Source organism: Plecotus auritus (assembly GCF_963455305.1).
Source record: "Plecotus auritus genome assembly, chromosome: 9".
NCBI classification, from domain to species: Eukaryota; Metazoa; Chordata; class Mammalia; order Chiroptera; family Vespertilionidae; genus Plecotus; species Plecotus auritus.
The window spans coordinates 121,691,998-121,719,982 of NC_137783.1; the positions used below are offsets into that span (position 1 = coordinate 121,691,998).

The 27,985-nt window shown below is 39.5% G+C and overlaps 1 protein-coding gene and 1 long non-coding RNA gene across 2 annotated transcripts in view; one reads left to right on the forward strand and one right to left on the reverse strand.

The window, feature by feature from the left end:
• Positions 1-27,985, reverse strand: part of LOC308257607 — a 266,935-nt gene that overhangs the window by 189,695 nt on the left and 49,255 nt on the right. The gene's annotated exons all lie outside the window — the stretch shown is intronic.
• The window catches only part of PDE3B (phosphodiesterase 3B), a gene marked incomplete at its 5' end in the record, with an annotated part of 159,147 nt that overhangs the window by 90,789 nt on the left and 40,373 nt on the right, over positions 1-27,985 (forward strand). The window contains 5 exon segments of the mRNA XM_080687620.1: positions 3,411-3,461; positions 10,290-10,538; positions 13,123-13,265; positions 20,971-21,077; positions 27,665-27,878. Of these exon segments, the coding sequence (XP_080543746.1) occupies positions 3,411-3,461; positions 10,290-10,538; positions 13,123-13,265; positions 20,971-21,077; positions 27,665-27,878 (764 nt within the window).

Here is a 27,985-nt window from a genome sequence, read left to right on the forward strand (position 1 = left end):
AATTTCTTTCCCCACTGTTCCATGTGGGTGGTGTTGACCAGAGGCCCCGGGTCCGGGTCCATCACTCAGGGATAATTGGGTTATCTATAATGCTCCTCCTACCTCTTTGTCCTGTTCTCTGTTTAAACTTGGTCCGTTCCTCCCCCAATGACCCTCTGGCTTGCAGTAAGCACATTGTTTGGGGCCTACTTTTGGAGCAGGTCTCTTGGTCCCAGCGGCCTTTACCTTGTTCATTGTCTTCTTAGGCCCTCTGGTGGTCAGAGCAGCAGCCAGCAAGTCAGCCTGTTGCTTCACCTCGTTCTTCTCCCCAGATCTGGTCTCTGCTATTGAACAACTGAAAAGCAATCTCCACCAACAGTGCCAGAGGCATTCAAAAGGACTCTTAACGTTTTGAAACTTTCTTTGGACATCAGGGGCACTCGGAGCCAAAACAGTCATGTTCACAACCTTTAAGTTTTCAGGGTCCACTGGGTCTACATCAGTATTTTGGTGACAAGCTTCAAAGATACATTCTAGGAATTTGGCTGGGTCTTTGTCTGAACACTGTTTTGGCTGCTGGACCTGATTAAAACTTATTTGTTTGGGCACTCCCTTCCTTAACCCAACAGAATGCAATTCCTGTCATGTCCAAGCTTGCGCTGATCCGCATCGTTTATATTCCAGTGTGGTCCAATAGTAGGGACACAGCAACTGTAGCTTCAGCTCACACAGGGTTTTGGGGTATTTCATTATGCAGGTGACTAGTGTTCCCCCCGCCTGACTTTTCTAAGATAACCCACCGTTCTTTGGCAGTAACTAGAGTGTTCAATAGATGTTGAATATCTGCCCAAGTCAGGTTGTAAGTGTCAGCAATGGGGGGAAAAAGAGACTTTCCATATTTCTAGGATGGTCCCTATAGGCAGGTATATTAACTTCAGCATCAATTCCTCCCATTGGCACCTGCTTTAATGGGAATTGCCCTGTCTAGAGTGGCCCCCTGACCATTTTGGGTACCCTGCTGGATGTGAGCGGGGAGACCATTGCTCAGCCTGTCAGAGCTCTTTCTCCAGCTGCCTCACTGCTAAAGGGCAGTGGAATGGCCAAGGCTGCTGAAACCTTAAGCTAGAGTAAATAATAAGTCACCTTCATTCTCCTGGAATTCTCGTCAGACTTGCCTGGTTTCCCACCCTGGTGTATCATAATTTTACATTTCATTTAAATGGGCTTATTCTGATACGAAAGCATAAACACTTGTACATAGGGGATTTCATCCATTTTTCCTCAATGACTCAAGTTGCAAAATGGTACTGTAGTTCAAAGACCCAGCCTCTGGCTAGTGTTCTCCTGCTCTAGAGTCAGGAGATGTGATATTACAAAGAAAAAGCATTTTCTTCATTGGTTCATAGCCAAACATGGCTCTGTTCTGTAAGATGCATCCCGGGGGGCTGCATTAGGGGACTGAGTCAGATATGCAGTTCCCCTTGATAAGACAGAGTATAGAACTTTTTTTCACAGTAACAAACCAAGTTATTTTAAAGAGAAAAATCAACCTCTAATTTTGCACTAGTTTAACTTTTGAAGCTTTAAATCCACTTGATTAGATTTCTTTCATTCTTACTCATTTTAACCACACAAAATTTCCTCTCAGGTTTTCACAAACCTTCTACAACTTTTCTAATCCCTCTTAAGTTTGTCTCTTCTTACTCACTCAGAAGTAATCACCCTTAGTTTAGGACAAATTACTTACCTCTAATTCCTTCAAAAATGTTATTTCCATACTTTATAACTTTTAGGAACTAGAATGAATGCTAGTTAAATTACAACCTGAAATAACTTTATCAGAATAACAGTTACAGCCATATAAAATAGTGAATAAATTTAATGAGTACTAGACCACAGCCACTTTTTGGATACTAGTCCATGAATTTTGTAAGTGGTTATAGTACATCTGGACTTCTTTGGGAGATAATAGGTTTCTCTGAACTGGCAAGGGATAACTTTTCTTTGAGAGTATTGACAAGGAGATGGTGGTAATGACAATTGACAAATTTTAGTGATTAAGGGTGGGTACCCTATATAATAAAAGCATAATATGCTAAGTGTCTGATCGGTCGACCATTTGGTTGACCACTTGATGTGCACTGACCACCAGGGGACAGATGCTCCGACTGGTATGTTAGCTTGCTGCTGGGGTCTGGCTGATTGGGACTGGGTGAGAGGGCCAGGCAAGCCCTGGAGTCCTCCTGTAGTCCCTCCCCAGTCGGCCAGCCTCTGTCGGCCCCAATCAGGACTGGGTGAGACACCGGATCAGCTCCAATTGCCAGCCAGGGTGAGGGACCCCATCCATGCACAAATTTGTGCACCGGGCCTCTAGTATTATATAAAACGGAGTTCAGCGAGCTAGAGACTGCTGACAGATCCTTCTCACAGCCTGTTTTGTATGGCCCTAAAGCTAAGAATGTTTTTTGCATCTTAAGAGGTTGTAAAACAAAAACAAACAAAAGAATATGCCACAGAGACCTTATGTGGCTTGCAAAGCCTTAAATATTTACTGAATGTCCTTCACAGAGAAGAAGTCTGCCAACTTCTAATAAAATATTGGACTAATGATAGAGTAGATAACACTAAGATCTTTTGCAATAAAGACAGGAAACAACACAAATAGTTCAGTATATGGAAATTTTGTGATTATATCACTCATGAGCTAGGCTTATATTCAAGACTAAGGTTCAAAACTATATAGAAAATTGTAATTATAATCAATTTCTTAAGCAAAAAGAGACCTATTTATTATAAGTAAACTTGAAGACATTTAAGATTAATGATATGTAAGTTATAGCTTGCTAATAAATTAAAGCCAATGTTATCTCCTTGAGAATAGTGACTATTGGATGGGTAGGCAGCCAGAAAGCCTGCTAGAAAAAGAGGGGCAGGAAAAAACTGGTCTGGAATTAAAAAGTTACCATTGTATAAAGAGACAAACAGGAAAACCACTAATTATCTACATGTCAAAGGAGTTATGTGTTGCTTTTCGTGCTCCATTCCTTTATACGTAATCTAACCACAAAGATAAGCTTTTTAAACTGCTTTTGACAGAAGTGCCTTATTGGTAAGAAAATAGCACCACCATCATTTGGACTATGATGATTTATATTTTTCCTGGATGTGATTTTTTATGTATATGTTTTCTTTTGGGGCAGTAGATATTGCTTACCGTATTTTTGTGACTATTCTGACTTTCCTTTTGGTTTCTCAATCACAATTGCATAATTAATAAAATATTCTGTCTAGAGATAATTTTTATTCTGACCTTCCCAATAGTTCTCTCAAATTTTAAGGTACTTGAAGTATCTGTAATTGAGATGCTCTATTTTGTTTTACATATATTTGATTATTTCTGGTTTGTAACTAAGTGAATTTTTTTTTTCCAGATGATTCTTTGGGATTGGGACTTGAAGCAATGGTATAAACCTCATTATCAGGTAAATATGTGATTATCACTGATATCTGTAATGAAACTTTTGATATTTAAAGTTACAGTCACAAGACTGCTATGACATAAGATTTTCCTTATTTAAACTAAAATAGCCAGAACTTTCATTTAGATAGATTATAATGTTTTAATTGTAAGGGGGAAATGAAATGGTAAAAAACCAAGTTACACTTAAATGTTGCTATAATAGTCTGGACTCAGGATAAACTAATAATTTTATATTAAGGATGAGATTTCTTTTCTGATTGTGAGCAACTGATCCACACGGGGAAAAAATAGATTAAAGGCCATACATGAGAAAAAGCAAGACAATTGGCAAAATATTTTATCAGAAAAGCAATATCATTTTGCTCTTTGGTAAATTTCCACTAGTACTCATATCAAGAAAGGACACCTGGCCAGCATCCCAGAAGCTTCACTTATGCACCATTCTAGTTTTTACTTATATCCCCAAAGATAATCTCTTTCCTGACTTCAAGCAGTTAGTTTTGCTTACTTGTGAGTTTATATATATATATATATATATATATATATATGGATTCATTTAATATTAGTATGTACTCTGTAAATATTCTTGATCGCTTAAGTAATATATGTTTGTATCAGAAGAACAGAAAATAGAAGTATAGGGGGGAAAAAATCACTCATAAACATCAGGTAACAACTATGTTATGTTAACAATTTTTGTTCTTGTTAATCCTCACCGGAGGATATTTTTTCCATTGATTCTTAGAGTAGAAGGGAGAGAGAGAGGAGGAGAGAGAAACTTCGATGTAAGAAAGACACCGGCACACAGGCCAACCCTGGAGCACTTTTGATGCATATATTTACAAATCTTTTTCCATTGTATTGAAATATGTTTGTAAATTCTGTTCTACAAAAATTATATTAGGTTTCATATGCTTTATGAAACCTAATGTTTTCCTGTCTTTGAATTTTACATAAATGGAATCAATCACATGTACTGTCTGGTTTGCTTCTTTGAGAACTTTATCTGTAAGATCAATGCATATCATTGCACATAATACTGTGACCTTACACAATATGGTCCCTTTACTTGCTTTTACTTCTCTGACCTCACCTTCCTGCACTTTCTCCTTCGTTTACAGCTCCAGCTACACTGGCCTCCTTGTTTTTGCAAACGAGCTGGGCAGGCTTCTGCCTCTAAGTCTTCACACTTGGTAGTCTCTCTGCCTGGAATGCTCTTTTCCCACACCTCTGTCAGATCTTAACAAATTGCAGCCTTATACGCTTAAAATTTCAGTGCCCTCCATCACTTCCTTTTCCCTCTCCTTGCTTCTTTCTCTTCAACCTGCTCAAAAACCCATGATTCTCCATTGCCCATATTCCTTTGCCTGGAAGCCAGTGTCCCAACATGCCTCTCCAACCTTATTTTCCACTGCTCTCTTTTTTTAAAAAATAAATATAGCCTGTACTTTAATAATTTTGTTTTCTGCACCTTGCTATTTTACCACCTTTTTTAAAACCACTTTTATACCTATATTTATTCTCCTTCTTGAAAAATGAGTTCCCCAAAATATATTTTTGTTTAATTTTATTGTAAAACATTATTTCCTCAATCTTTTATAAATAAAATCCTACCGAATGCTACCTCTCCCATAAAGTTTCTGTTAACTCTTCATATTAAAGTTATCTATATTTCCTTTGAACTCTAATACTATTTTATTTGTATCTTTATCTCATCATTTCCCATAATATTAATAAGAGTAGTAATATTTATTGCACTTTTCCTATATGTATTATACCCTATCTTATGTGCTCTGCATATATCATCAGATTTAATTCTCTCTGCTTCTCTCTGTTAAGTACAACTATAAACTCTGGAAATAATGCATGAAAAAAACTCTGAAAAAGAAAAGAGTAGGCTGGCCTCATTAAGGACCACAGTAATAGAGAAACAACATAGTGACAGGGTTTCCTACAACCCCCACCCAAAAGCAAAAGGTGACTCAGGCCCTCACTCTCAACCTAGCAACAGAAGGTGTCATAAGGAGGCTCATTTCTTCCCTAAGATTGAATGAGAGTCCTGCAAACAATACCAAGTGAATCTGGTGGCTTTGGCAAGAGGGACTTGATCAGGAATGCCACTGGCAATAAGTGCGAACATCACAGAGTATACTTTCACAAACCTGTATGTGCAGCCTACTATACACTAGGCTACATGGTGTATACCATTGTGGTAGATGCAGTCTATCGTTGATCAAAATGTTGTTATGAGGCACAGGACTGTACTCTCATTCTCTACTGGGCATGAGATTTCCTTCCCCAGTGAGAGACATGGGGTGGCCAGGGGGCCTGGCATAAGGGATACTGCCACAAGTGCCTAGCCTAGAAAGTGCTCTTCATCCCTGTGGCCTGGAGTCCTTCTTTCTTCACCTGAAGGTACCAAGTAGCCCAACCTGAGGAAGTTCCCTCTCCCCCACAGAGGAGGAACCAGCAGGGACCAGTAGGAACCCTAGTGACACCAGAAAAAAAGAAAAAAAGCAGACTGAAATAACACTGTGAATGCCCTAAAATTTAAGTTGACATTAGAGCCTGGCCAGTGTGGCTCAGTGGATTGATCATTGTCCCATGCACCAGAAGGTTGATGGTTCAATTCTTGGTCAGGGCACAAGCCCAGATTTCAGGCTTGATTGTGCAGGAGGCAGCTGATCAATGGTTCTCTCTCATCAATGTTTCTCTTCCTTTCCCTTCCTCTCTATCTAAACATCAATACAAACATTAAAAAAAATAGTCATTAGAACCACAGCCTAAAAAAGTAGACCAGGATCTTTGTGTGAAATCTAAACAAGTCTACCTCCTAATATAAAAGATTTAAATAGGACCCGGTCTTCTAGCATTATGTGAAGCATTATTAGCCAAAATATTGATAAAATAAAAACACCTGTCATACCAAAAAACAGAAAAATCACAGCTTGAATGAGAAAAAAACTATATTAGTACTTACCACCAAGATGAACAGATTTAGAATTACCTGACAAGGACGTTTAAAGCAGCCATCATCAGAAAATTGCTTCTAACAAACAGTTACAAATTGATTTGGAACAAATAAAATAGAAAAATCTCAGCAAAGAAATCGAAGTTATAAAAAAGAAACAAATGGAAATTAAAAACTTGCTGAATGGGCTCAGCATTAGAGAGGTGACGACTGAGGACGGAATCTGCAAGCTCGAGGATAGAGCAATAGAATTTACCCAATTTAAACTATATAGAGGAAATAGATGGAAATAAAATGAACAGAGCCTTAGGGACCTGAATGACACAACAAAAGATCATCAGTGTTTAGAAAGGAGGGGAGAGTGAGTTTAAAAGAGTATTTGAAGAAATAATGACTGAAAACTTCCCAGATTTTGCAGAAGGCATAATTCTACAAATTCAGGAAGCTGAGGGAATACCAAATGGGATCACTGCAAAAAAAAAAGTCTCCAAGACAAATCATAATTAAACTTTTGAAAACTAAAAATATTTTGAAAGCAGCCAGAGAGAAATGCCACATAACCTATAGGAGAACACCAACTCAAATAGCAGATTTCTCATTTGAGTGTAAGGAAAGTAGATGGATGCTATTATGTATAATTTGTGGAAGTATATATAATATTTTATATAATAGAGGCCCGATGCATGAAATTCATGCAAGAGTAGGTCTTCCTTCCCCTGTCTGCCGGCACCAGCTTCCCTCCGGCCACCAGCAGGCAGCAGGCACCCGGGCTTCCCTCTGGCCACCAGCAGGCACCCGGGACCCGGGTTTCCCTCGCAGCCCCGGCTTCGTCTGGAAGGATGTCCGGTCTAATTAGCAGTATTATGCTTTTATTATTATAGACTAGTGGCCTGGTGCACAAAATTCGTGCATGGGGGTTGGGGGGAGTGTCCTCAGCCTAGCCTGCACCTTTTCCATTTGGGGCCCCTTTGGGGGATGTCTGACTGCTGGTTTAGGCCCGAACCAGCAGTCGGACATCCCTCTCACAATCTGGGACCACTGACTCCTAACCGCTCACCTGCCTGCCTGCCTGATCACCCCTAACTGCCTCTGCCTGCCTGCCTGATCACCCCTAACTGCCCTCCCCTGCCAGCCTGATCTCACCCCCAGTGGCTCTGCCCTGCTGGCCTGATCTCACCCCAACTGTCCTCTCTGCCTCGGCCCCCACCACCATGGCTTTGTGTGGAAGGAAGTCGTACGTCCAGAAGATGGCTGGTCAACCTGGTCTAATTAGCATATTACCCTTTTATTAGTATAGATAGATTATATAGGATAGGATTGCTTAAATGGAGCAGGGAGTCTTTTTCAGCAGGAGGAGATGCTCTTGGCAGACAAAAATACATAATCCCTACATCTGGACTGATAGCCAGCTATATGCACTATACTGCCAAAACGGTCATTAAAAAATTGAACCACTTTCTTGCACCTTACACCAAATACCTGTTGCCCTTAAAACTCCTCCTCAGCCCCCACCTTAGGTTCTGCCTTTGCAGTTCACCCAGATTATGTTCTGATTGGTCAGTTTCTATGCCAGTCAGCATCAAAAGCTCCATCTCCTAGGTAGCCATTGGCTCCTCACACTTCACCCAGATTTGGTTCTGATTGGTTGGTTTCTATGCCAGTCAGTGTCTCCAGGCCTATCTCTGGGCCTGATCAGAGAGGCGGGGCTGATTAGCAGCCCCACAGAGGCCCGGAGAAAAAGAGAGGCGTGGCTGCTAGAGAAACCCGGAGGGAGGGAGGGAGGGAGAGAGGGAGAGAGGAGAGAGAGAGAGAGAGAGAGAGAGAGAGAGAGAGAGAGAGAGAGAGAGAGAGAGGCAACAGCTGATCAATAGCTGCCACAGAGGCTGCAGATCAGGCCCTGAATCTCTCTCCCAGGGCCTGATCCGCAGCCCCCTTGGCAGTCAGTGCTTGGTCGCCATGCCCGCAACAGTGGCAGATGGCAACCCAGCACTGACTGCAGGACTGACTTCCAGTCAGTTGAGCCTTTGGTCGTTTTGGACGTTACAGACCCTGGGTTTTTATATATTAGGATTTGACCAACATGTGAGGGAAAGTTTATAGTAATAATCAAATTTTAACATGTTCATTAACTTTGGCTTATCAATTCAAATTATAACAAGCCATTTGTCAGAAGTACTCTTAATTGATCAGAAATAGCTGGACTGTGCCCCAATAATGGGGAATTTTTAAAATAAAAACTAACACAAAATAATGCTTCACAAGAAAAAGATAAAAAAATTCCACGTAGAGCAAAGACATTACTTAGCTAATTACTGGTCTCACTTCCATAACATTTTTTTCAGTTCTAATACGTGTTGAGCCCTAGCCAGTTTGGCTCAGTGGATACAGCGTCGGCCCGTGGACTGAAGGGTCCCGGATTCGATTCCAGTCAAGGGCACATGCTGGGGTTGCAGGCTCAGTCCCCAGTAGGGGGCATGCAGGAGGTAGCCAATCAATGATTCTCTTGCATCATTGATGTTTCTAGCTCTATCTCCCTCTTCCTTCCTCTCTGAAATCAATAAAAGTATATTTTTAAAAAATAAAATGTGTTGAGGCCCTGCTGGTGTGGCTCACTGGTTGAGTGTCAACCTCTGAACCAGGAGGTCATGGTTCAGTTCTTAGTCAGGGCACATGCTTGGGTTGAAGGCTCAATCCCCAGTAGGGGGCATGCAGAAGGCAGCCGAGTAATGATTCTCTGTCATCATTGATGTTTCTATCTCTCCCTCTCCTTTCCTCTCTTTAAAATCAATAAAAACATATTTAAAAAATAAAATGTGTTGCGGATAGTTAAACAGTTTCATGGTTAAATCATTAAATACTTTGAATACTTAAGAATTCTAAATACACTCAAATGTAAATTCAAGATACAGTAAAACAAACAAAAGTAACATTTAATTCATTGTTCTGATTATTAGTGTACTTATTTCTGTGGTTTATTTAGTTGAATAAAATTTATATAGAATTTCAAAAAGTACAAAACATGTATACATTAATGAAATATTTTATTTTTAGAATACATTTTCTACCCATTTTTTAGGAGCCAGCCTGATGCTATTTCCAGGGATTTTTTGTTAACCATTTAGTTCAAAGTTATCACCATTTACTTTGAACTGTAATACCATTTTTTCTGTACTCTTATCTCATTATTTTCCATAATATTGATAGTAATACTATTATTTGTTACACTTTAAATATATGCACCACACATTGCTTTATGTGCTTTGCATGTATTGATTTAATTTTCACATCAGCCCTTAATAAAGTTGATGCTATTATCCCGTTTATAGTGAAAAAACTAAAAAGTTCAGATGTTAAATGACTTGCTCAAAGTCACACAGTTAGGGTTAAAGTCTAGATTTCAAAGTCACCTTTACCAACAAAACTTTGTCTCTGTGCTAGAGTGACAAAGGTAAATGAAAGAAATGCTATATATGTTTAAAAGAAATTTTGACATAAAGGAAATCATCAATAAATTAATGCAATCCTCTGATTGTAGATTTTGATGCATTACAAATTTAGTTTTATGCTAGTTCTTGTCAGTAAAAATACTATTAAATATAGCTAAGCTAATGGAAAATACAGAAAAAATTAAAATTCATGTTATCTGCTACATACTTCAACATCAAAAATTTTAAAGTGATAATTATACCATTTGTTATATCATTTATATCATGTCCAAATTAATGAATATTAATATTTAATAGAATTAAGTTATTTAGATATTAGATAGACCTTGATTTTAAAATAGAGGAAGTTTATCTTAAATGTTGAATTTTCTGTGTAACAAATACATAATTTTACTTTTCTTTTCTTCTCTAGAATTCTGGAGGTGGAAGTGGAGTTGATCTTTCTGTGCTAAATGAGGCTCGCAATATGGTGTCAGATCTTCTGATTGATCCAACCCTTCCCCCTCAAGTCATTTCTTCCCTGCGGAGCATCAGTAGCTTGATGGGTGCTTTCTCGGGTTCCTGTAGGCCAAAGATTAATCCTCTCACGCCGTTCCCTGGATTTTACCCTTGCTCAGAAATAGAGGACCCAGCGGAAAGAGGAGACCGAAAACTTCACAAGGTCAAAACACAGTAATCAGCCAGCCCGATTTATCACATTTTCAAATTAAAACTCTTTAAAATCTTACCTAAATTAGAATTTCTTTTTCAAGGATCAGCTTCTTCCAGTATATTGAGCTCCTTGCGTCTTTAAAAGTAGTAATAATCTCAAATAATTTGACACAAGTATTCAATTTTTATTCCAAATAACATTGCTGTAATTAGCAGTTACAACTGCAGCAGTACCAACTATTTATTGCTATTGTTGTTGTTTTAAGTACTAGAGCAAAAAAGCAATCCACACTTGTACAACATACTAGTAGTGTAATCATGTCAGTAATCTATTTTATTCTTTAGAACCCAGGAATTGTTCTTGTTGAACCAAGAAGAAATGATCATTATAATGTTCATTTTATGCATTATATAGCAGTATGTACTTTAAATTGATTTTTACATTTTTTAAAACCCTTCTCCCCCTTATTTACCCACTAGAAATTGCTACAGCCCAATATGCATTGCTTTTTCTATCATTAGAAATGGGATTAATTTAATTTTCTAAAAAGGCATACATTGTGCTTGTCCAGAGTGCTTTTAATAGTTTCATTTGACTATCAATATCTTTACCAATTGTTAAAATCATAAAACTAAAAATGGAAACATTTTGGACATTGTTCTCATTTAACTACTTTGTTCTACAGGTAAAGAAACTAACCAAGAGAAGATAAAATTCAAATCAGTTTGTTTTTGTTTATTGATAATAGTGAATATAGAGCTTAGGAAAAGTTAAATATAGTTTTTGGAGGGATTTTGATCATCAGTTAATTTCATTTTGTTCTTGGTATTAGGGTATAGAAATGTTGAGAAACTAACCAAGCCTGATTAGGGCAAACATTTGATAATTATTGATCACAGAGCTGGATCATAGGTATTTATGTGATGCTTTTATTTGTCTTTAGAGAGGAAGGGAGAGAGGGAGGGAGAGAGAAACAGTGATGTGAGAGAGATACATTGATTGGTTGCCTCTTGCACCCGTCCCAACTGGGGCTCAAATCTGAAACTAGGTATGTGCCCTGATCTGGAATGGAACCTGCAACCTTCCAGTGCATGGGGCAATGCTCCAACCAATTGAGCCACACCGACCAGGTCTGTGATGCTTTTATTTTTTAAAAGTATATACAGTATCACCTGCAACAGTCAAAACCCAACTATACCAGTTAATCATGGGATAGCAACAAATTCATCAGTAAAAGAGCTAATATATTCTTGAGTTAGTTTTCACTTGATCTGTTGCTCTTCCTTTTTATTTCCCATTGACATTTGATGTTTAGTAATTTTTTAAAAGCTTCTTAGAAATCTTAATCATAAAATCATAATTGATAGCATTATTGTTACTATGTTTACTGTGTAGAAAAGTGTACTGGTACATTTTAGAAGCATTTAAACAGTAATATTGCCTAAATGCCTCATTTCTTGAACATTCTAGTTAATCGGGCTTATTTTGGTTACTGGACTCTATTGGTAAAAATAAGTCAGATAAAAATCTGGCCCTAGCTGGTTTGGCTCACTGGATAGAGCATCGGCCTGCGGACTATGGGTCCCAGGTTCGATCCCCAGTGTGGGGAGTGCAGGAGGCAGCCGATCAATGATTCTCTCTCGTCATTGATGTTTCTATTTCTCTCTCTCTTCCTTCCTCTCTGAAATTAAAAAAAAAAAAAGAATCAGGATGTAACCCTTATTTTTCGTAGTGTTCTTGAAACTTCTTGTTTGAATTTTATATCTAATTTGTCTCTGCTTTTGGAAAAGAAGAAGCCTAATGTTGCTTAAGAAAAGAACTAGTTATGAAAAAATAACTAGTAAGGAAAAGGGAGCTGGAATAGATACTTTAATATAAATGTCTTATATACTGTGTTAAGAAACAAGATAGATTATATCAACCTAAATTTCTAACTAACCACAAACATTTACTAAATCAACATTCTTGGGAAAACTGTAAGAGATATTTATCTCTCTGAGATGGTTTCAGTGTCTGCTGATAGAGGAAATTCTTAAGAAAGAAACTTTTCTGTATATCTCAGTAAAACACCTATTCACAGTGGTAAAAAATAGAACATTTTCAAAAATTAAGGTAAAACTGTATTAAGGCTAAAGGTGTTCTGGATTTAGTCATTTGTTCACAAAGCAGCTCAGAATCCTGCGGTTTCTCCAGATTAACCTCTATGGACATTAGCCCTGTACTGAAAATATGAAAGGTTCAGGACAATCCCTGATCTTAATTTTGTCCTCTGAAGTTTTTTCTTAGGGTAAATCTTTCACATCTACTTTTAAAATTATCAACTGTTTATTTCTCATGATACTAGGAATAAAGTATGCAAAAGAAAAAATATATAGTTAAATTGTAGGGAGTTCAGATATCATATTTTAGTACTGGAAGGATAAGTAGAACAATATAGAATGTGGAGTAAAATTGACATACTTTCAGAATAAAATGTTCTGTTTCTCCAGTACTTATTAAAAATTTACTTTGTATTGATTTTTATGTGACATCTTTAAGACGTATACAGATATTATAGGGTGACAGTTTTAACCACTGTTCAATTATCCAACAGGGACTACACAGTAGGAATAGTTTACCAACTCCACAGCTGAGGAGGAGCTCAGGAACTTCAAGTCTGCCCCCTGTTGAACCTCCTTCTTCAAGGTGGGAACGCAGTAATGGCAAAAGGCCTCATCAAGAAGTTGGCATTTCAAGGTAAAATTCCCAGAGCCTGTTAAAGAGATCTGAATCTGATACATTCGCTTTGCTTCTGTGAATGAGTTTGAAATGGTTCTAAAAGCAGAACGGAACAGTCGACGTACTTATTTAGGTATAGGACAGCATACCTAAGCTATACACATAAAAGCCTAAGCAACCGGAACGACCAGAACAACCGGAACAACCGGAATGACTGGTTGCTATGACGCACACTGATCACCAGAGAGCAGATGCTCAACGCCGGAGCTGATTCCTGGTGGTCAGTGCGCTCCCACAGCCAACCTCCCCTGGCTGGCCAACCTCCCGCAGTTCCTGCCCCAGGCCATCAGGGCCCTGATCGGCCTGCCACCTGCCCACTGCAGTGGTGGCGCAGTGGCAAGGGAAGGGCGGGGGGGCGGGGAACCACGTGGTGGCAGGGTGCCAGCGATGGCGATGTTGGCATCCGGTGTCTGTTCCTTCTGGGCCCGGCCTGGCAACCATCACCTCCTCTCTGGCCCGGCCGAGATCAGCCTGGCCCCGATTAGCCCTGTTCTCCAGCCAGGCCTAGGGACCCAACCTGTGCACGAATTTCATGCACCAGGCCTCTAGTATGACATAATAGAGAAAGTGATTCTTAAAAAGAAGAACCTGTCTTATCCCCAAACTTAAGTAAGTTGGGACCTGAAAGGAAGTTAGGATGCGTTTAGTACAGGGTGCTGGGAAAGCTTGTAAGTTGGTAGAGGTGGCCACTGCAGGAGCAGTCACCAGGTCCAATGCATGGCATCCAAAGGAGGGCAACAGTTACTGACTGGTGAGAGGAGGAGCACATTCTCAGATGTTAAGTGTCTTTGAAAGGCACCAGTAACTATGAAATGGAAAATGCCAGGAGCTGAGATCTGAATGTAAATATATCCATTTACACTGATAACAAAAGATTCAGTGCTTTGTCTTAAAAGCCAGGAAAGATAGTGATCTCTTGTGATCAGGAAAGATAAGCTTCTATTTATTCAGTCACCTGGTCATATTAATAAAATTGGTATCAGTGTAAATTTCCTGTTAAACCACCGTTCTTACTGAGCATGTGTTTTACTTTTAGCTTGAGCTAGGTAGTTACACATTTAAAACACTAGGTGGCAGAATTGGATCATAGCTATTTGTTAACATTGGTTAGTATTTATATGTGAAATATGACCAAATAATTATAATTTTCCAGATTATTTTGTGATATATTAATTTGAATCTTCTGTAATATATTGAAATAGATGGACTCCTTATTTATTGAAAAATATTGTGTGAAATGGTATATAAAACAGGAATGGATTGAGGTATGAATATAGTACAGGACAATGAGCTTTGGTCCAAAGGTTGCTCAGAGCCTGAACATAATAGTTTCTGTTTGTGGGGGTTTTTTTCCTAATGGAATCAGGATATGGGGAAGCAAATGATGGGGAAAAATCATCTTGAGAATATTGGATTTAAGAAGGAATGATGAAAATGATTAAATTTTTTTATTTTCATCACACTGATGTAACAGCAGTACATTTGCAATTAAAGAATGATGGATATTAAAATAGAAACACAGTCCAAAGAAAACTATCTTTAAGTCTGAAAAGTGTTCATATAAAGGTATATGTAGGCAGATTTGATATACTTACTTAACTCTCATAAAAGATTTTAGGAATTTGGAGAATAAAGTAATTGGTGGTGGTATGGAACATCTACTTTAAAGAGATAAGAAGTAATGTTTTTAGTGTGCAGAAGCTGGAGCTTACTTTGAACATAGGATAAGATGGGAAGATATGAAGCATTTACAGCCATTACTACTTTTGAAATTCAAGTTTCTAGATCAGTGCTGTCCAATAGAAATTTTTGTGATGATGGGAATATTTTATATCTCACCAGTATGGTAGTTCCTAGCTATTGATCACTTGAAATGTATCTAGTATGACTGAGCAACTGAATTTAAATTTGAATTTAATTAAAATGTAGAGCTAGCTATATGTGACTACCATATAGGCATATAGAGCAGTCTTATTAAACAGAAAAGCTTATTATCTTTAAAGTATGGTGATATTTTGTTTAGCACAAAAGTAATAGACTTGTGAATCTGGAATCATGAGACATCCATCCTGACTTGAGTAGAATGCTCGAAAGCTGAGATCACATATCCTAGATCTGTGAGTCTTGATTTGAATGCAGCTTTGGATTCTGATCATAGCCTCTCTGTGATCTTCGATGACCCTGACTCGGCTTTCAACATTGTTTCATTATTGAACCTCTTATTCCCTGAAAATGTCTGAAACCAAATTTCTCAGCCCCCCAGCTGCTTTTTTGTTAGTCATTCTGGTCTTATTTCCTGGCACAATGCTTCCCTCTAGTGGTTGCTTACAAAATTGACTTACCTAGAAAACCGTGTTATCTTTGCATCCTGTTTTCTTATTCTGCAGGTATCAGTTGTCAACTCTATCTCTTTTTTCCCTCTATTGCTTATTCTCCTGTATCACTTTACCTACACCATTTCATGCTTTCATTACTCCTTACTTGGGCTATTGAATTATCCTAATTGGTCTTCCCATTTCTAATATCGTTAACTACCCAATCCATCTTCTAACCTTCAACCAGAAATCTTCCTTAAACAAAACTTTGATTATAGGTTTTCTAGTCATTAAATTTTTGGACCAATGCCTGTAGAATTGTACCCAAATTCCTAGCCTGGGATTCAAAACCCTGTTATTCCCTCAGGACAAAGATGACCCCTTCCTTGGAAAAGTTAAATGGACTAAAAGAGTAAAAGAGATAAGTAGTCTTGCAATGAATGAGAATAGAAAAATTATTTGGGAAGCTGTCTAGGTAAAAAAAAAAATATGTAACTTGTGTTAGACTTTCCTTAAAGTTTTCTGATAATTTTAACTCCATTTGATATTTAAGCTGCATTATAATTTCCAGCCTACCTTATTTGTGTACAGAGTAATATTTAAATTTTTCTTTTCTTCATGCCTTGCCTGGAGAAAAAAAAAGTAAAGTATTCTGAACCTTATGATAACTATGATAAGAGGAATCTTAGGGAAGAAAACCATGAGGAAAAGGAAGAGTTATTCCTCCTTGAATAGCCACTTAAGGATTTAGTCATCTCTTAAAGGACTTGAGATTTTACTTAATTAAAAGGGCCACTGCTTGACAACATAAAAATACCTCCAATATCATCTTTCTCTATCTGAAACTCGGTCAAGCTTCACTTGTCCTCTTCTGTGCCCCCCTTTACTTGTGCCCTCTACACTCATTTCTGTACATCTTTAAAAATTGAGCTCATTTACTATAAGGAGCTTCTTCATCAAAACCTCAGCTCTTAGCGTTAAGTCTGCAGTCAAATATTCAGGGCCAAATTGTGACCAGTCCAGAACAGGTACCAAAGGCATTGTGAACGTCGCCTTAGCAGCCTCTTTTCACTGCTCCTTCAGCCAGATTGTTTCCCTTAGCCACTTCAGTGTCCTCTTCCTGATGCCGGAGCATTGCATAGCCGCCACCTATAAAGGACAGCTTCTAATAATTTTAAAATTTCTGCTGCATGCTTAATATCCTTCTTATTGGAGGTTAATAGTCCTTTTTCTTTACAGACTGAACAGTGTGCATGCAAAATTAGGAGAGCATACCTCCAGTCAGCATACACATTCATTCTCTTTTGTATGAAAATTCTACTGCCTGCGTCAGTGCAATCAGTTCAGCTTTCTGAGCAGAGGTTCCCAGCGGTAACCTCTTTTGGTATTGGAAGTAACCTGTTTCCTTTGTACATCTAACTGCTTCCATCTGCATATAGAGTCCAGTCTGCCTCTTCTAGTGGCTGGTCCTATAAGTCATTTCTGCCAGAATAAACTTCAACAATTATTTCAGCACTAGAGGCCCGGTGCAGTAAATTCGTGCATGGGGGCAGGGGGGTTGTCCCTCAGCCCAGCTTGCACCCTCTCCAATCTGGACCTCTCGAGGGCAGTTGGACATCCCTCTCACAATCCAGAACTGCTGGCTCCCAACCACTTGCCTGCCTGCCTGATTGCCCCTAACTGCTTCTGCCTGCCAGCCTGATCACCCCAAAACACTCCCTTGCCAGCCTGATCGACGCCTAACTGCTCCCCTGTCTGCCCGATTGCCCCTAACTGCCCTCCCCTGCCGGCCTGGTTGCCCCTAACTTCCTTCCCCTGTAGGCCTGGTTCCCCCCCCCCGCAGCTGCCCTCTCCTGCTGGCCTGGTCCCTCCCAACTGCCCTCCCCTGCAGGCCTGGTTCCCCCCCCCAACTGCCCTCGCCTGCTGGCCATCTTGTGTTTTGGAGTGACGGTCAGTTTGCATATTACCTCTTTTTTAGATAGGATGGTCATGCATTAGTGTGGCCAAGTTGGGAGAAAGTAGGCAGGAGTTAACTTACAGTTTTGAGGGACATGTTGGGATGGTTGAGAATAATTGTTTGGTACCTGCCCATTCTTCCAGCAGTGAGTCACAAATTCCCTTTTTTCTCTAGCAGCTCATCTCTTGGTGAGGTACGTAAATGGGGATAGACCCTTCCAAGGAAAACTTTTCTGCTCCTGTAAAAGCTCCCAGGTGGCTGCCACAGCTCTCAAGCAGGCTGGCCACCCTAAGACAGTATGATCTAGTTTCTTTGAAAAGTATGCCGTGGATTGTGAAATGTCACTAAGCATTTGGGTGAGGACTCCTAGGGCAACGCCCTTCCTTTTATGAACATATAATTGAAAGGGCTTTAGTAGGTCTGGAAGCCCCAAGGCTGGTGCAGAAGCCTGAGTGCACTTCTTTGTCCATTCCAAAGGGCAATCTTCTGGTCTTCTTTGACATTCATACAGTGGTTTAGCATTGAGCCTAAAGTTCAGAACCCAAATGTGGTAGTAGCTCGTCATTTCCAGGAATTCTCTTGTTTCCTGTAAGTCTTTTTTTTTTTTTTTTTTTTTTTTTTAATCCTTACCTGAGGATATTTTTCCCATTGATTTCTGGTGAGTGTAAGGGAAGGAGGAACTGGGGGGCGGGGAGAGAGAGACACATCAATTGGTTGCCTCCTGCATGGACCCAAGACAGGGAATCCACCACTGAGTTACCTGAAAAACATGCCCTTGATGGGGAATCGAAACCGTGACCCTTAGGTCCACCAGGCCAACCAACGCTCTAACTACTGACCTAAACTGGTCAGTCATTTTAGTAAGATAATCCCTTTAAGAAGGACTTGAGTTTTTCCAGTTTAACAGATCTGATGTAGAAAATGTAGTTATGTGCCCAATAATATCCAGTGGGCTGGGCCTCTGGCCATACTCCCACTGGAAGTCTTCGCAAAGGGTATTGCTCTGGCCCGGTAGAAACTTGTCCTTCACCAAATCTGGTTCCCTGGCATGTTCTAGATGGAGAGACCAGTTCAGGCTCACCTCCTCCTGCAAGGGGGAAGATCCCCCAGGGCTGGAGGGGCCATGGGACCATGCTTGCAGTAGCCATAACATCCAGATCTTCCTCGTCCTTCTCTCCCACTAGAAATGTAGGTAAGGGATATTCAAATACAAAGATTGGCTGCACACTTACAGGGAGATAAGTTTATTGGGTAGTATCATTTGGAAGTTGTCTCTTTTTGTAAAACTGTCAAGAAATTATTATTACTATTGGTTTGGGGAAAAAATATTATAGAAACTAAGGGTAGATGTTACCTCAGAAGTCCTTAATTCTGAAACTCTTAATTTTACAAATGGAGAGACACACAGAGAGGTGGAATTATCCTGTGGAAAAAAACATACGCTTTAGAATCACAGAAATTGGAAATTGTAATTTAGCCAAGTGAATTCAGGGACATAGCTTCTTGAAGCCTTAATTTCCTTATCTGTTAAATAGGAAATTAACAGAGATAAAATATGTAAAGTACCTAAAACAATGGATGATATATGATCAGTACTCAAAATGGCACATTATAAGTTTTGTTATTAATAAAAAAGTTTTAATGAATTGGTTGCCAACTGGTTTTATATGCCTTCTTTGTGTGTGTGTGTGTGTTTTAATATATTTTGATTTTTTTTTTTTACAGAGAGGAATGGAGAGGGAGAGGGATAGAGAGTTAGAAACATCAATGAGAGAGAAACATTGATTCAGCTGCTTACTACACACTCCCCACTGGGGATGTGCCCGCAACCAAGGTACATGCCCCTGACCGGAATCGAACCTGGGACCCTTCAGTCCGCAGGCCGACGCTCTATCCACTAAGCCAAACCGGCCAGGGCTATATGCCTTCTTTTTGTAATACAGAAATATTTTTCCTCTCATCAGATACAAAACAAACTAGATTTTTAGAAAAAGGCCCAAGGAGAGCCTTAAAGCAGGATTTGGCAAAAAAAGAGTCCATTCACCCAAAATTGGGGAGCAGAAAAGATATATTCTCTAGAAAAGTGAGAATAGGAACCTAGAGATCATTCATTTATGCCACCATCATCTGTTGAACACCTTTTATCAGGCACTGTGCTATATCCACTGTGAATGTAGAGATGTTTTATAGCCTCTAAAGGAATTCACAACTTAGTGAGGCAAAAGAATATGTACGCAGTGAAATTACAGTAAACTATGGGTAAATGGTATAACTGAGACATAAACAAAAACCTTTGGTCACAGAAAAATTGATCTTTTTGAGTAATGGGGTGTGGAAGTGGAGAGTAGATGAAGGAATTGGGGAAGAGCTTGAGAACCTAGCCTATACTAAAAAATATTGAGTGAAAAGTAGAGAATCTAGGTTTGTCCTTGAGCCTCTGGCAAAGTACCCACATTAGGAGATGGTGAATGAAGAAAACAGATTAGTGAATGTCTAAGACAGGAAGGTAACATTTATGTTGTACTTGCTAGCCACATGGCACTAGGTCAGAACCTTCAAATATATGATTTTAACTTCATGTATTTCATTGGTATGATTGCCTGCCTATATTTAATTTCTTCATAAGAGCCCTAAAACCTAATAAATATTTCAGTTATAAGAAATGACTGACTTACACATTATCTCACTTATTTGTGGATTATAATGGAACAACATAAACTGATGAACAAAAATAGATCCAGAGACTGAGAAACATTGATCAGATGCTCAAATCTCAGAGGGACGGTAGAGGAGGGTAAGGGTAAGGGGGAGAGATCTACCAAAGGACTTGTATGCATGCATATAAGCCTAACCAATGGACACAGACACCAGGGGGTGAGGGCATGACGGGGGTTGGAGTTGGGGTGGGGGGAATGGGAGGATAAGGACACATATGTAATACCTTAATCAATAAAAAAAATGATTGACTTAATGGATAATCAGTATTTGTGGAGAGAACAGAAAATAGTGAAAACAACATTAGCATTTCCTCTAAGAACTTACTAGAAATGCAGACTATCTATCCCTAACCCTGGTTTGTAGAAGCAGAAATCCTGGGGGTGTGAACAGCAATCTTTGTTGGAAGAAGCAATCCAGGTGATACCGATAACCTGCTATATGCTAGGGTTCAACAATGTAACCCATTTTTGTAAATAAAATTATATTGAAACACAGTCATACTTATTCATTACTGTCTATGGCTGCTTTTATGCTACAATGGCAAAGTTGAGTAGCTGCAACAGAGACCTTATGGCCTGCAAAGCCACTATTTGCTAATTGAATTGAAGACCATGAATAGAAATGAGAAAATTTCCCAGTTTTAAAATAGTTAACCTATTGTCTTCCTTTTTAGTCAAGGATGCTACCTAAACGGGCCTTTTAGTTCAAACCCACTGGCAATCCCGAAGCAAAGGTCAGCATCTATATCGCTGTCTCATCATATAGGTCTAAGAAGAGCTGGTAAGTTCTCTCTTTTTTTTTTTTTTAATTTTATTTAAATGTGGGAGGTCTCAAAGTATATGGTAGCACAAAATTTTTTCATTACACATTAGTAATTTTGAAGACTATTTTATGTGTTGTAAGTTAACAGACTAAGCAATTTGAATTGGCTATTAGATCACAATTAGCTCATTCATTCAGACACTTTTTTTAGTATCTCTATGCCAGGAACTTTATTAGGCACTAGAGATTCAGGGGGGGAAATAAAACTATTTAATTAACCTGAATTTTTGCAGACCCAGACTCACATATCCAGAACAAGGGAAAATTCCCAGAAACAGGTATTCAGTAGCCTAAAAATTATGGAGAGAAAAAAAAGTCTTACCATGAGAGTAGAAAGAACCCCGACTATATCCCCTGCAAAATTATCCTCTAAAAGTGAAGGCGAAAAATACTTTTTGTGTGCTTATATGTATATTTTATGTGTGTGTATACTAGTATATGTATGTATATATTTATGAATGCTTATATATGAGTGAAGTGAATGACAGCAATGATACAAGAATGGAAGAATTAGCATTATTTTGTTACTTTAATGCAGTGTTATTTGAAACTGGATTCGAGTTAGTTGTAAATGTATATTGCAAACTCTAGGGCAACCATAAGAAAGTAGAAAACAGAATCTATTTATAATGAGTTCAGGAGTGTCACTCAATAAATAATCAAAAACAATAAAACAAACAAAACCAGCAATATAACAAACCTTGGGGGTATGAAGAGTCTAATACCAGAATTGTTAAATGTTCAGTTTTCAAAAAAAATTATGAAACATTCAAAGAATCAAGAAAATTTTGCCTTATATACAAGTAAAACAGGTAACAAAATATTTTTCTGAGGGGGAAATTGGATTTTGGGCTTAGCAATTACTTTAAATCTGTTATTATACATATGTTCAAAGAACTAAAGGAAATCATATCTAAAGTATTTAAGAAGACTATGTCAATAATGCCTCACCAAAGAGAACTATCCTATCTAATAAAAGAGTAATATGCAAATTGACCATCACTCCAACACACAAGATGGCTGCCCCCATGTGGACACATGATGGCCGCCACAAGATGACCAGCAGGGGAGGGCAGTTGGGAGGGACCAGGCCTGCAAGGGAGGGCAGTTGGGGGCAATCAAGCCTGCAGGGGAGGGCAGTTAGGGGTGACCAGGTCGGCAGAGGAGGGAAGTTGGGGGCGACTGGGCCTGCAGGGAAGGGCAGTTGGGGGGGACCCAGGCCTGCAGGGGAGGGCAGTTAGGGGTAACCAGTCATGCAGGGGAGGGCAGTTAGGGGCAAACAGGCTGGCAGGGAAGCAGTTAGGCATCAATCAAGCTGGCAGGGGAGTGGTTAGGGGGTGATCAGGCTAGCAGGCAGAAGCGGTTGGGGCAATCAGGAAGGCAGGCAGGTGAGCAGTTGGGAGCCAGCAGTCCTGGATTGGAGAGGGTGCAGGCTGGGTGAGGGACACCCCCCCCCGTGCATGAATTTCGTGCACCAGGCCTCTAGTCTATTATATAAAAAGCCTGTGTTTGTCACACCATCACGTCGTAACGACTGATCAGTAGGAGGCTGTGTGCACGGGATGGATGGGGACTTGACTCTGGAGGACTTGCCCGGAGGCACGGGTGGGTTTCTGGGTGGGTCCTGCCTCCTGTGGAAGCGGCGGCCGCAGGACTCTTTCTAGGTCCCGCGTCCTGTGGTGGTGGCGGCTGTGGAACTCTTTCTGGGTCTCGCCAAGTCGTGGGACTCTGGGTCCTGGGTCTTGTGCAATTTCACACACTGGACCCCTAGTAAATCTATAATAATAAAAGCATAATATGCTAATTAGACTGGACATCCTTCCAGGCGTCCTTCCGGATGACCTTCTGGATGAAGCTAGGGCTGCGAGGGAAGCCCGGGTCCTGGGTGCCAGAGGAAAGGTGGTGCTGGCAGCTGGGGGAAGGAAGGCCTACTCTTTTTTTTTTTTTTTTAATATATTTTATTGATTTTTTTTACAGAGAGGAAGGAAGAGGGATAGAGAGTTAGAAACATTGATCAGCTGCCTCCTGCACACCCCCCACTGGGGATGTGCCCACAACCAAGTTACGTGCCCTTGACCGGAATCGAACCTGGGACCTTTCAGTCCACAGGCTGACGCTCTATCCACTGAGCCAAACCGGTTTTGGCAGGAAGGCCTACTCTTGCATGAATTTCGTGCATCAGGCCTCTTGTTATAAAACAATAAAATAATTTTAATAACTATAAAATAATTGCCACTTCTACTTAATATCAGATTGGCGATTCTAACCAGGGCAGTTAAGTAAAAAGGAATTAAAGAAGTAAACCTATATTTGCAGATGACAATCATCCTATCTAATAAAGAGGGAATATGCTAATTGACCACCATGCCCTCACAAAGATGGCGGCACCCACAGTCAATAAGGAGGGAATATGCTAATTGACTGCCACACCCTCAAAGATGGTGGTGCCCACAGCCACAAGATGGCAGCGCCCAGTCCCCTCAGCCCCACCAGGGTGGCAGGCATGTGGCACGGCTGCCCCCGCCCCCAGGCGGGTCCGTCCATTCCACATGCCTGCCTCGGGAGTCCCCCAGTTCCCTCGCCGCCCAGGGCCAGCACGAGATGCAAGCAAACCTCGGATGTCAGCTTCCCAGCCACCTAGGGCCACCCGAGGCACAGGCAAGCCTCAGATGTCAGTTGCCCGGCCGACGCCCGAGGCGCAGGCAAGCCTCAGATGGTGGCCCAGCCACCCAGGGCCACCCGAGGCTCAGGTAACCAGGGCAATCAGAGGCTTGCACTGCCGGCAGTGACAATAGCAGAGGTGTGATGGGGGCATCGCCTTCCCCTGATCACTGGGTTGCCTCCCACCCCTGAGGGCTCCCAGACTGTGAGAGGGGGCAGGCTGGGCTGAGGGTCCCCCCCTCCAGTGCATGAATTTTCATGCACCGGGCCTCTAGTATATTCATAAAGTCCTAAGAAATTCATTAACACCTATTACAACCAGTAAACAAGTTCATCACTGTGGCAGGATACAAGATCTGTATGTGAAAATCAATTGTATTTCTATTTACTTGCAATAAACAATGCAAAACAGAAATTAAGAAAATAATCCCACAAATAAACCCTTACATGGTCAACCGATTTTCAACAAGGGTGCCAAGATAAATCAGTGGGGAAGGAATAGCGTTTTTAACAAATGGTGTTGGAACAACTGGATATACACATGCAAAAGAATGAATTTGGAACTCCATATGTCATCATACTTAAAAATTAACTCGAGATGCATCCTAGACTCAAATGTAAGAGTTAAACCATAAAATTTGTAGAACACATAGAAAATCTATGTGGCTGTAGGTATTGAGTAAAGTGTTCTTAGATAAGACACCAAAAGCACAGTCCATAAATGGAAAAAATTGATAATTGGAATTCATTAAAATTAAAAACATCTGTACTGCCCTAATTGGTTTGGCTCAGTGGATAGAGCATCGGCCTGCGGACTCGAGGGTCCCGGGTTCGATTCCGGTCAGGGGCATGTACCTTGGTTGCGGGCACATCCCCAGTGGGAGGTGTGCAGGGGGCAGCTGATAGATGTTTCTCTCTCATCAATGTTTCTAACTCTCTATCCTTCTCCCTTCCTCTCTGTGAAAAAGCAATAAAATATATTAAAAAACAAACAAACAAAAAAACATCTGTACTTCAGCTGACACCTAAAAAAATGAAAAGAATGCACAGGATGGGGAAAAAAAAATACTTGCAAATAATATATTTGACAATGGACTAGTATCCAGAATATAGAAAGATGTTTTACAACTCAATAATGAAAAGACAAAAGATATCATTTTAAAATGGGCAAAAAATCTGAATAGATGTTTCTCCAAAGAAGATATAAAAATGGCCCATAACCAAATGAAAAGGTGTTTAGCATCATTAATTAGGGAAATGCAAATCAAAAGCAATGAACTATGACTTCACACCCACTATGATGTCTTTAATTATAAAGACAGACAATAACAAGTGTTGATAAAAATGTGCAGAAGTGGAACACTCCTACATTGCTGATGGGAAAGTAAAATGTGACAGCCTTATATAGCATTGAAAACGAATGAACTGCAGTCACATGCTGCTGCATGGAAATACCTTTTTAAAATGTCAAGTAAGCAAGGCATAGAAGCATTTATATATACTGTCTGATATACTTTACAAAGATTAAAAAAGGGGGCAGAACTCATCTAACTTGTTAAAAGATACATACGCACAGTATAAATATAAAGAAAGGCAAGAAAAACAGTACTATAGAAGTCAAAATAATGATTTCCTTTAATGAGAGGGAGGGTGGTTTAGGAAGGGTTTCTGATCTAGCCGTGTTTTATGTCTTGGCTTGAATGATAAGCATTCCTGTTGAAACTTTTCTGTGTACACATTATATTTCATAATGTATAATGTTTGAAATAAAAATGATGGATCTACATTGTAGGAAATCTTTCTTAAGGGTTGCTAGGTTTTCCTCTACCATTTTTCCCTTTCCTTGAAGCTTTTCTATAGCAAATTTTTAGTCTAAGATTATTTATCCGTTAGTCTTCTCGCCTATTGGTTTGGATTTTTTAACACTTGCTGGTATAATTAGAGAAAAGAATGCTGAAAATTTGAGCTTTTTTACCCAGTTAGTAACTAACCATTATGACTTTGACAAGCAAGGCCCTTTCCCTCTCTAGTCTTTAGTTTCTTCTTCTGAAACAAACTATTTGACCAGAATATTTATAAAATCCCATTCAGCCCTAATGTCATATAAAATTTATAGGAGCCTATCAATAAAATAATCTTATAGAACAGCAGTGACAGCCCTTTTTAGAGTGTGTTTCCTCACAGTGTTAACTGCTAACTAAATAAGTTCCTTAGGGAAACTTTGTTGTTTGGTAGTATTTTTCTTCACATATAAAATGAAAATGCTACTTAACTTACATTGTTATTGTGAAGATTAAATAAAATTACATTGTATCAGTCAGGGTTTTCTAGAGAAACAGAACTATTAGGGTGTTTGTGTGTGTGTGTGAACATACATAACATATATGTGTGCATGTATGCATGTATGTAGAGAGGAAGTGGGTGCGCAATGGTTTTATTTTAAGGCATTGTTTTTGTGAGATTGTGAGGGCTATAAAGTCTGAAATTTTTAGTATAGGCTGCCAGCATGGAAATTCTACCAGCGTCCAAAGGCAGTCTGACCCTAGCCAGTTTGGCTCAGTAGATTGAGCATCAGCCTATGGACCAAAGAGTCCCGGGTTCAATTCAGGTCAAGGGCATGTACCTCGGTTGCAGGCTACTCCAGGGCCCGGGCTCTAGTGGGGGTGTATGCAGGAGGCAACCAATTGATGTGTTTCTCTCTGTCTTTCCTTTTCTCTTCCACTCTCTAAAAATCAATGGAAAAATATCCTTGGGTGAGGATTAAAAATAACAACAAAAAACAAAGGCACTCCAGAGGCAAAATTCCTTCCTTTTGAGAAGACCTCAGCCTTTTCTCTTAAGGCCTTCAACCAATTGAATGAGGCCAACTCACATTATGCAGGATAATCTGCTCTACCCAGACTACTAATTTAAATATTAACCACATCTGAAAAATACCTTCACAGCAACATCTAGACTGCTTTGTGACCAAAACAGCTGGGCACCATAGCTTAGCCAAGTTGGCACATAAAATTAACCATCTCACACAGTTTCTTAAGTGTTTACCTCTGTGCCCAAAAATATAGGTCCTTAATAACTGTTATTTGCTTTCCTCTCTGATTCATATTTTACTTGGATCTTTATTTCCAAATAAAATTTTAAGTCTGCCTTCTTTCCAGATATACCCATACTGCCTTAGTTCAAAGCGCTCAGCAAATTTCTGAAGCACTGTTTTCCCTTAGTTAGCACATAGCACTTGTTCATACTCTCCACTAAACTCTAGGTTTGTTGAATTACAGAGATGGTACCTTTTGCTCCATTGTGAAACCCAGCACATTTTCCAGCATGTACTAGGCTCTCAAGTATTTGTTGAATAAATAAATAAGCTGGACAAATTTGCATGTTTTAAGAGGTATATGCTGTTGTGTTAACATATAATTTTTATTATATGCTCAACTTGCTTAATGCTATTAAGAAATTGGATTTTTTAAAACAAAAATGAATTTTATTGTACTGAAAAATATTCAATAAAATTTGGTAAAAATACCCTGCTCACGTAGATAAGCTGGCAGGGACACAAAATGTAAAAGGTAAAGAATTAGGAAAATTTGTGCCACACGATATGTATGTGTTAGTTCTACTCTTGGTATTCACCTGTAGTATGCTATCCTGCCACAGGGTGTTTATTCCCAGTCACTGACGATGACCAATATGATGCATAAATTTCTAGAATGTTTTGAAGATAGAGCTCCATCTACAAGTCTATTTTATCATTTAATTGTAAATACATTGCTTTCTTTAAAGAAGGAAAATACGCTTTATAAGTACACAAATATAAACAATAAACACCATACACAAAAGCATGAGTATTTATCTGTCTCTTTCCTCTCTTTTAACTTTCCAAGGTGTTTTACCCAGCCTGAGTCCTGTGAATTCTCCTGGCCATGGACCACCAGTGTCTCCTGGCTCTCTAACTAGTCGATCGCCTATAGAATTTCCTGATACTGCTGATTTTCTCACTAAGCCAAGTGTTATTTTACACAGATCTCTGGGCAATGTACCCACTTCACCAGATTTTTATCAACAACTTAGAAATTCTGATAGCAATGTATGTAACAGGTAAGTTTCCCAAATGTTTGTTTTACAATATAGGTTACTTAAAATGTAATATTCTAGTTCTATATAATAACTAGATGATGAATTAAGACTATATTCTCTTCCTTATT